Below are 10,443 nucleotides of genomic sequence, written 5' to 3'. Positions count from 1 at the left end.
CCAAGGGTGGTGGAGAATGACCGAGCTAAGATCCTGTGGGACTTCCAGATACAGACGGACAAAATGGTGGTGGCTAACCAACCGGACATAGTGGTGGTAGACAAACAGAAGAAGGCGGCCGTAGTGATCGATGTAGCGGTTCCGAATGACAGCAATATCAGGAAGAAGGAACACGAGAAGCTGGAGAAATACCAAGGGCTCAGAGAAGAGCTCGAGAGGATGTGGAGGGTGAAGGTAACGGTGGTCCCCGTGGTAATCGGAGCACTAGGTGCGGTGACTCCCAAGCTAGGCGAGTGGCTCCAGCAGATCCCGGGAACAACATCGGAAATCTCTGTCCAGAAGAGCGCAGTCCTGGGAACAGCTAAGATACTGCGCAGGACCCTCAAGCTCCCAGGCCTCTGGTAGAGGACCCGAGCTTGAAGGATAAACCGCCCGCAGGGGCGTGCTGGGTGTTTTTTTATATATATATATATATATATATATGTATATCCTCTTCTGTACAGTGAACAGGCTGTACAGTGTTTATCAGCGCATTTTCTGTGTTTACCCAATGCTGTAACTCTGCAGCTTAATGTATCTTGACTTATCAGTCACTTACAGCTGTGGCCTCAGCACATTTTGACAGTTAGATAAACTATTTTGCATATTCTGTGATGACTTGTGCAATGAAATGTTGCAGATATGTTATTGAAAGTTAAGGTAAGTAAATAAAGTTTATTTAAAAAGCGCTGTGTACAGAGAATCAGTCACAAAATGCTATAGAGCAAAATAGAGGAAAATAAAGAAAATGAAGTGCTGAAATAGGGGAAAAAACCAAACCAAACCATATTGAGGCAGAATGAAGGCATTTAACAGATTAAAAATACTACATTAACTGTCTTTTCAACACAGATAGACAATTCTGTATATGATCATTAATGCACCTAATGCTCTCTGCTTTGTAAATGTCATTAGAGAATTGAGCTGAAGCCACTGTCATTGTGTCTTCTGTGTTTTGCTGTATGTGTGAGCTACTTTGGAAAATGCACTTCCTATATCAAGAACTTGTTGCAGGAAACATGTCAGACAAAGTGAAAAAAAAAACAAAACAACCCACACACTCCCACTCCATTTGCGGTCATATTTCCCAAGTACATCACATATAGCTAATTTTGATCTCATGTGGGCCAGACGGGTGCATCTCCCTTTTCTGTCAGTGTAGAGAAATTCAACTACAGATGAGAGATCTTAATATAAGAAAAAGAAGCACAACTTCAATGGTTTTAAAATATAACTATAACTTAATTTGGTGTAGTTGAATGCCCATAGAGGGAGTCTTTATCTGTTAGAAAAGCTGTAAAACTAATTAAAATACATTTCAAAATTTATGTCCTCTTTCACATTTTCCAAAACTTTACACTCCTGTTAATATGACACCCCATCCATATATGATCGTGCGTTTTTCGTGCTCATAAATATTGATCACATTGGTAATAAATATGTTACTTAGCAGTCACCTGCGTTTAGGGATTAAAGTCAATTGCATCATATTTAAATTTTGAGGCTTCTACGTTATTAGGGGACCGAAATAAATTATGTTGCAAATTTAAACACAGATTTGCAAATTAATGGTATTTTTTATTTCGTAATAAGGTTAACAAAACATTCTATTTTGCAAAAAATAAATAAGATTTTTCTTCATTATTTCATGTTTCAGGCTTTAAATTAAGAGGGTTAAGCAACTTCATGAGCTGGAGAATAAGACTCCACCCACCCACATTCTCACCATTTCCAGGTGGGGAGCGCAGTAGTCTAGCGGGGAGGGACTTTAACGGGTCTCGCTTCTTTAAAAGTAGATTTATTTCTTTACGGGCACACAAACTATCACTTTTGAGGGACACATTCACTCGTGGAGCGACATCAGAAGACCCAAACATGGGAAGAGCGAATGTGTGGCTGAAACGGACTTTCATTGTCGTGATAAGTCTGATCGCGGTGAGTATGGTTACGAGGCGCTAAAAGATTGTTTAGATGCAGATGTTGAGACCCTCCTCGTGCTATGCGTAAAAATCTACTTTATCCAGATGCTGCAGTTAAACCCTTTTCAGTTTTACTCAATCGAGTTGCCAATGAAGGTTGTAGGAGGCCCTTTTTTAAAATTTTTGTTTTATTTATTCGAAACACATTGGAATAATTAGCGAGACGGGAAAACAACAGTGTCCAGGAAACGGTAAGATTGTTAAATAACAATTAAATTAGGGGCTGTATTAAACAATAATGTGTACTATAATGCTTGTAGTCTTATGTGATGTCATCATTGGTTTTCCTTTTTTTAAGTATGAAAACAAACAGTTAAAATGCGCATAATGTTTCCAAAAATCCAAAATATGATGTCATAAATTGCTTGTTTGGTTGTTTGTTTGTTAAATGAAGAGGAAAAAACAGAACAAAAGCTAGGAGTGACAAACGTACGGTGCAAATGTGGCCCACTCTTGGCACATAGTCAGCAACATGACATTAATGACTGTAGAAAACAGACTATGTGCCAGCATCGCCATCTTGGCACAACATCTGGGACCCACCAAACCTGATTGAGTGGCAGTTATACCACGTGATGCTCTGGTTTCCCCAACCTATTAACTCCCTCTTCTCCTTCTCCCACCTTATTCTTCTCATCATTCCCACAGTTGAGGGGAAGTGGATTATGCAACATGTTTTTCCCGCTAATACAGCTTGTCCCTCATGGTTTAGCTGTCACTATGTGTCTCATCACTTGCTTTGGATTTACTGATTTACAGTGGTTTACCAACACATGATTTAGCCCAGAGCTGTTACAAAAGAAACACATTGTGCAATACTTCACTAAGATTAGCACGAGCCTATAAGAGCTGATGCCAAATGTCAAAAGGGTAAACAAATGTACAGGGTGAACTATTTATCAGATTAACATAACAGTGTAAAGCTGGATTAACTTCTTCAGTAGTTCTACTCTTCATTGTAGTCATTAGTCAACACATTCTTGAAATTCAAATGATTCTATTTAACAAATATTGTTGGGTTTAACAGATGTCAGCACTTTCTTTAAACCAAACCATAATCCAAGAACCAAGATGGTTCAGAAGTACATCCCACCAAGTATACTTTGATTGTCTCAGATCTGCGCTTTGGGTCAATGGTTTTGCTGCAAAGTAGCATAATTATCAAGTTTCATTTCATGCCCCGAGCTCCTCATGTAGATGCCAAACTCTTAGGCTTCCAGTTCTTGTAACAACATAAGTCAATTATGGATCAATACTCAAGGGGTGGATTAAGTATCTTGCTGGTATTTAGGCGTTACCCCTGTTAAGTGAGAGATCTTATAAATGGATTTGTTCAAACCAGTTCCAGTTCCCAGGCTATTTTTTTTCTTGCATATTTTGGAGGAAAATGCATACGTCACAATAGTTAGGAACAGTTCTATGACTTTATTTGAAGAAATGCTAAAACCTTACTTGAAGACATGCAAGCACAAGCACAGTCATGGTAAAAACCAGGTGTACCCTCTATTAGTTGTGTGCAAAAAAAAAGGAGCAGCTAATTTGAAGTAATTGTTTCTTGTATGACTTTATCAGGTTCTCACTCTCCTTTAGGAGATTACTCTCTTAGTCTGCCACAGCATTTCAAATGAGTTCAGATATCGACTTTGATGGGGCATTTACAACACCTTCATTCTTTGTTTTTGAAGTCGTTCTGTTGAATGAATGTCCTGTTTCATGACCCTGTTTTGGCCAAGTGTTAACATTCAGAGGTGTCCTCAAATTTGACTGCAGAACATTTTTAGATAAAGCAGAGATCATGACTGACTGACAAACTGTACAGTGCCCAGGTCCTGTCTCTACAAAATAAGCCCAAGTCATCACCCCTCCATTACCGTGCTTGACAGTGGGTATGTTTGTGCTGAGTTTGCTGTAGTGTGGCATTGTGTATTATGGCCATATAGCTCCACTTTGGTCTTGTCGGTCCAAAAAGACATTGTTCCAGAAGTCTTATGGTTTGGTCAGATGCAAACGTACAAACCTAAGCTGTGCTGGCATGTTTTTGTTAGAGAGAAGAGGCTTTTCTCCTGACATCCCTTCCATTTTCTAAACGTGCTGTCATGAACCTGAACATCAAACTGAACCGTGTAGCATCTGATATTTAGCTCCTGTATTTGTTTGTTGCATGGCCAGACCCTGGATTGAATTCCTTAGACGTCCACTCCTTCTCTCTGTAGAACAAATGGACTAAAATTGTTTGGAAGTGATCGTATAAGCATTACCAGACTAATGAGCACCAGCAATCACATAGCTGATGTCTTTCCACTTTGACATATTGATTCCTGTGTAAGCAGTAAGAGTGGACTTAGTTTCCCACAGAGTGCTTCTGCATTTTTTCTTCATTTGTGTGTAATATGTCATGTTTTGCAGTTCATCTGATACAACAATGCTTACGTCAGTGTTGTTAAGTTCACAAAAGCTTATGTACCATGTTATAGTTTGCTAACCAACATATTGAGTGTTTGAAAAAAGGGTTTTGTATAAGGGGTTTAGTAATCATTACATCTTTTTACTACAAAAAAATATGTTTTTTGTAGCTTATATGTTCATATTTTCATTATTATTTTGATCAGGTGTCACATAACCTATTCAAGATCATTAATGTAAAGCATAGTAAATGTTTAAATATGTAAATGCTTATCATTTAATTCTAAATAAGCAGAATTAATACTTTCATTTGTACACAATTCTTTTGGGGATGAGGAGAAATCATTGATGACTTTCGGTAACCTTAGCGTTTCTCACTCTGCCTGTTACAGCCCTGAAAGTGTTGAACTGTCTCTTACTGTTTTTACAGATAATCAGTTTGTTGCTGCTGGGATTCAGTCTTTTTAGCCATGGACACTTACACCAACAGGAAGAGGTATAAAATGTATATTTATAGAACCTTGCATTATGACACATGAATGTGTGTGCGATTTAACAATGTCTTATTGTATGTACGACAACACATATATGGCTCAGCAGCAATTTCTATATTAGTGGCAAAATAAGTAAGCAAATATTATGCAGCCGTTGTCAGACAAATGCCAGCATGTAAGTGTTTTCTTTTCCTGTAGTATATGACAAACAACATCTGCATGGGGCACTGAAGTCAGGTTACACTCTTGCTCACTCTCAACCTGCGTCTTTGTTTTTTCTCCACAGGCAGAACGCGAGATTGCAGTCATACATGTTATGTATGTTATTGCTGCGATAATTATTCTCTTGACCATCTTTGGCGCAATCGGTGTCTGGAAAGAGATACGGTGGGCTCTAATAGTGGTGGGTAAAGAAAAAAAGAAGACAAGAATCTTGGTAGCTGTAATAAAAATACAATTTATAACAAAAACAAATAGATCCTTATTCCCGTATTTCTGTGTGTATGTGTTTCTGTTTGTCAGTATGCAGTTGGAATGATTCTGAGTAGTCTACTCATGTTGGGGCTTAATATTCAAGGACTGGCTTCACAATCTCAGGTATTACCAAAGTGCCTTTCCACATTAGAAGATACAGAAATGTTTTTTAACTGTTTGTATATTACTTTGCTTTTGTTGCGCAGGTACGTCAAGATGTGAAGAAGCAGTACCTGAACCTTTTACCCCTGGTTAATGCTACTGAATTCCTCGATGATATACAGACAGAAGTAGGTAACCTTGTGTTGTGAAGTTGTGAGTGAAGATGTGCATGTGTTTGTAGTGTGTGTGTGTGCTATTCATCTAGCTTCACAACCCATTAATAAGTAAACAAATTTAAGGTCTTTCAGATAACAAAATTTTGCAGTGTCAATTTGAGGCATCATATTGCCAGCTTATACTGAAAATTACTTGCAGCCAGTAGTGTAAACATGGCACAAGGAAATAATAGCCGATGAGGTCATAGAGATGTTTGTGAGCAGCGATAATGGATAGCCCGTGCCAGTTTTTGTAAGTATAATCTTGTAGAATTGCAGTTCCAAGTAGTTTCAGAGGTGATCAAACAAAACTAACTAAAAACAGAGCTCACATATAATATGTAAGGCTAATGGCATAACTAAACAATGCTGATACACAACTTAACTGGATGCTAGGCACATGCTCTTCTTATAATATTAGCAACTTAAAATAGCTGTTTTAGTGTTTTATAGAGAACTCTAGCGAGAACAGAGAAGAAATGCAGTATTCTTGATTTTAACAAAAGAAAGATAACACTCATAAATTTCTTGTTTGTGACGGACATATTTTTCCAAAAGTACAACCAGACTGTCCTGGCATGACTGATACAGTTTTCAGCAGCACAGATCAGATGCTGTTTGGTCAGACTTAACTGTTTGTAGAAGGGATTAGGAGATGGTTGTTTTGCAGTTGTCTCTTTATTTTCTTCTCTGATTCCATCTCAGTTGGAGTGTTGCGGACTGGAGAGCTACCGGGACTGGAAGTTCAACATCCCAAATTCCTGCCTATGCACCGACAAGTCCACTAATCCATGTGTAAGTGTGAAAGCTAACATGCCTACACGGTTAAAAACATTTTTCAATAAATTTTCATTTACAAAGCCCAACTTCCTCCCAAAGTAGCACCACCAGGCTCCTTTGTGCTACAGTAACACTTGGGAAAACAGTGGTTGGAGACTGTGGTACAACCAAACCATTTTCAGACGGTAAAGCAATTTTAGTGCATCAAGTCAGCGATAAAACGTCATTAAGATTTTGGCTCAGTGGGGTCAAGCTGGCATTTGTGATAATATGTCAATTAACTATTATTAACTGGTGAAAATTGCAATGATGTCAACGCCATTACCGCATTAACGCGGCAAATCTACATTAACGAGTTACCACGGATCGCCCCGTGCGTGGGGCTGCACGAAATCAACGTGTTAGCGTGGTTAGCTCGTTAACACGTTGACGCCATGCCCATCATGCAGTCTTATTTCGATTGTTTGCAGCATGTTGGCAGTCTGTCTGCATTAAAAATAAGACACCAGTTATTTGCAAATCTGCTTGAAAATGACTGCAGTCAGTTAAAAAAGCATGTTTTAAAAGCTTTGACACACAAATATCATCACATTTTAAAAACTACATGTTGTCTGTGTGTGCATACACTTCATGCACAATTATAATTTCTGTGTTTTCCAGGTGGCGGCTCCTAGAAACAGCAGCCTCTTTAACAGCCAGATGGGTGACGAGCCTATTATGATTTATGAAAAGGTATTAAAGGCATTCTCATTGGAAATTATCTCTTTTTTTTTTCAAGTACAGGTAGATGTGTAAACTCTATAAGCTGTTATGAACTTTGTTTCCATTTATATCGGTTTATCTCATTAATCCTTTACTTGTTTTAGGGATGCCTTCCATACTTCATCGAGATCATAATGAGTCTGATTAGGATTGTGTTGGGCGTAACACTGGGAGTCATGTTATTGTGGGTGAGTACAATCAGTCTGTAGCTCTCATGGTTATAGCTCCTTTGATGTGATCTTTACAAAGCGTGCATGGCTGTTGACAGAAATGTTACGAGAATTTTGCTTAGGTGATCCCATTTGTACAAAGTCTTAATTTTTCCCTTAAAATTCGTCTTTCACTAATATTTTCAGTCATAGGGTTTCAAAAACTCTTTTCCATCCTGAAATCTTCCTATGCAGTTGCTAACTACAGATTTGAAAACTGAATGAAAGCGAGCAAGTATCTGTTTTCGCTGCGCTGGCAAACTTGCCTTTTTATTTTCTTTGACTATTCTGCTCTCTCTCAGCCTCTTTCTAAAATTGCAGGTGGACTCAAAGCAACTCAAGAAATAATAAAAAGATGAACAGGAAGTAAAATAAACCACCTCTGTTTGATTCTGTTTTAGATATTGTCAGCAGTATTGTGTATAGCCATCTTGTGCCAGCTCGATCGGAAGAAAGACACCCCCGCAGTGGTCTACAGTGCAGAGGCAAAAGCAGGCAACTACACCACCCTCGCAGAGGTTTCAGACCACTCCTGATTTCTTTGTTTCTGATTCAGCATGTTAAGCAAAGCTAAGGCAAACCTCGGAAGCAATGGGATTAATAGAAGACGTTGTGATGATTGGATATATTGACTATATCATACCATGTAAGTGTATTTTGAACTTCTTTGTTAAGGGTATTTTCTATGGTAAATGGTAAATGGCCTGCATTTGTATAGCGCTTTTCTAGTCCCTAAGGACCCCAAAGCGCTTTACACTACATTCAGTCATTCACCCATTCACACACACATTCACACACTGGCGATGGCAAGCTACATTCTATTCACTATGTAATCCCTAATGAGCTGTAAATTTGGGCTGTGCCACAAAAAACAGAACTGTGAAAGACTATGTTCCTTTTTTGATAAATATTTCTATCCAGTATAACCAAGAGGGATATGATAAGTGACAGAGTGTGTTACCTGCTTTGCGCCTTTGAGCTCTGTGTTTGGAGACTGGTGGTAATTCTGCACCAACATAGAGCGTAATCTAGTACCTCTGATCTGTGATTTTTAGCACCGGCAAGCAAGAAAATAAGTAAAAATTCAGAGTTTAAAGCTAATGTGCTCAGTAAAAAAGCACTTATGAGTAGTACGGGTGAATTAAAGCTTAACTGATATTTTGTAGTTTGGTAGCTTTTCATTTTTCTTTAACTCTGACTTTTTTTTCCATTCAAAGCTTTTTAATACTCTCATATTTGATAAGACTGGTATTCAGTATAAGGTGCCTTTTTTTCATTGCTCCGTATCGTTTAGATCAGCTGCTAAAGAAAAAAAAATCCTTCAATCCAGTTTCTTCCTTAGCCTTGCTGTGGCACATCCTTTATCCACTGCATAAATGGTAAATGGCCTGTATTTGTATAGCGCTTTACTAGTCCCTAAGGACCCCAAAGCGCTAATAAATGAAAGGACAAAAGGAAAATATACAGCTTACAGTTTACACCTATAACTGTGTAAACCACAGTTAATGTATTGATTGTTGTTCCCCAGGTTTGTGGGAACATTTTAGAAAAATTCGAAAGACTGTTTTTCATTGTGTAATAAAACATTTTATATTCCCTTCATATAGCTTTGTTTTGTTTTGTAAACTTAAATTTGACATAAAATCAAGTGAAATGATGACACCAGTAATGATTTATCAAGTTATGCAACCCTTAGGTTACAAGCCCACTTCTTAATGGCTACAGCTTTCATAAACTAACAATACTAATTACTAAATAACTAATTAAGTAAAATGATCACTCAATTTTGACCTGTTCCACAGAATTTTTTAAAAGACATTTTACAATTAGAATTCATCTAAAAATTATTGATATGATGGCACTGATTAAACTAAAAAAGTCTCTACACTATTTTTTGAAAAGCCCCCTCTGTTTCATATGTCTTTGTGTATTTGTTGCAACACATCTGTTTTATATATCTTAAGAAAACCTTTTGTAGTGACGATTCCATTGTTTGTCCAAACAAACATTCAACAATTTAAAATTCACAAGCCACTGCTGCACTGTGGTGATATTTTACACACAAGCAAAAAAAAAAGTCCAATGTCCAAAACTTGAACGTTGCGTTTTATGGTTAATTTATTGAGTTTGGCAAGCAATAAACAAAAATCAGTTTTTACTGTTTCCTGTTGCTTCTGCTCTCGTAAAAAAGAAATAGGTCAATCCCAGTGCATGCTAGTCCTATACTAGTCCTAGTACTTACAGAAAATGGCCCTACAGTTCATCCTGGCTGACTTACAAAGATAAACAAATTTCAAAATAATAAAAATAAAGAATAAATGGCTCCAACACTCTGGCCCCTAATTGTGCATACAATCACAGTTACTTCAAAATTCTTTAAAAAAGGAGCTATTCCCTCCGGCATGTCCTTAATCTTCATTGATGATGTTACTTCTTCAAGAGGATGCTTCCAGTAGCAAAAGAAGTGTTGCCACTGGCCTTTCCAAAACACAGGTCTCTGTAGCATCTGCAATCAAGACAATATGTCCAGGTATAAGACATCTTTTAGTCCCCTGCTATTTTTGTCTTTCTTGCATCAGAGGTATGTCTTTAGAAAGCCATCTTTTCCAGAACAGCTTTGCCATGTACTGTACCCATTTCCACCTTTTCCTAGCATGAAGATCACATTGATCAAACACTCCTGGTGGCAAAATTGGTTTGTTTTTCAGCAGCAACAAATAATTGGGTGCGAGTGCTTCAAGATCATTGAGTCACTGCAAACTCTGGTAAAGGCTCTGTCGTTCAATATAGCTTCAGCTTCACAGAGGACTGTTTGGAGGCCTTCATCTTCCAAAGCTTGTTTTTTTGACAACTGAGACTAAAATACTCCTTATGGAACGAATGAGACGCTCCCACACATCACTTTGGTGAGATGCTGCCGGGACATTAACGTCCCATTTGATGCCATCCTGAATAAAAGCGTTTTGAATTTTAGCATAGTTCAGCT

At 38.0% G+C, this 10,443-nt stretch overlaps 1 protein-coding gene across 1 annotated transcript; it reads left to right on the top strand.

The window, feature by feature from the left end:
- The first annotated feature begins 1,754 nt into the window (after positions 1-1,754).
- On the top strand, positions 1,755-9,059 carry LOC309692674 (tetraspanin-8-like). The gene is made up of 9 exons (XM_082511390.1): positions 1,755-1,974; positions 4,852-4,917; positions 5,202-5,318; positions 5,438-5,512; positions 5,596-5,679; positions 6,412-6,501; positions 7,147-7,218; positions 7,353-7,436; positions 7,859-9,059. The coding sequence occupies exons 1-9, from the start codon at positions 1,915-1,917 to the stop codon at positions 7,991-7,993; spliced, it is 783 nt and encodes a 260-aa protein (XP_082367516.1). The 5' UTR covers positions 1,755-1,914; the 3' UTR covers positions 7,994-9,059.
- The last annotated feature ends 1,384 nt before the right edge of the window (positions 9,060-10,443 follow it).

The sequence above is a fragment of the Aulonocara stuartgranti genome (genome assembly GCF_965226115.1).
Source record: "Aulonocara stuartgranti genome assembly, chromosome: 17".
NCBI lineage: Eukaryota > Metazoa > Chordata > Actinopteri > Cichliformes > Cichlidae > Aulonocara > Aulonocara stuartgranti.
Note: the sequence above shows the minus strand (reverse complement) of the source record. Positions and strands in the feature narration are given on the sequence as shown.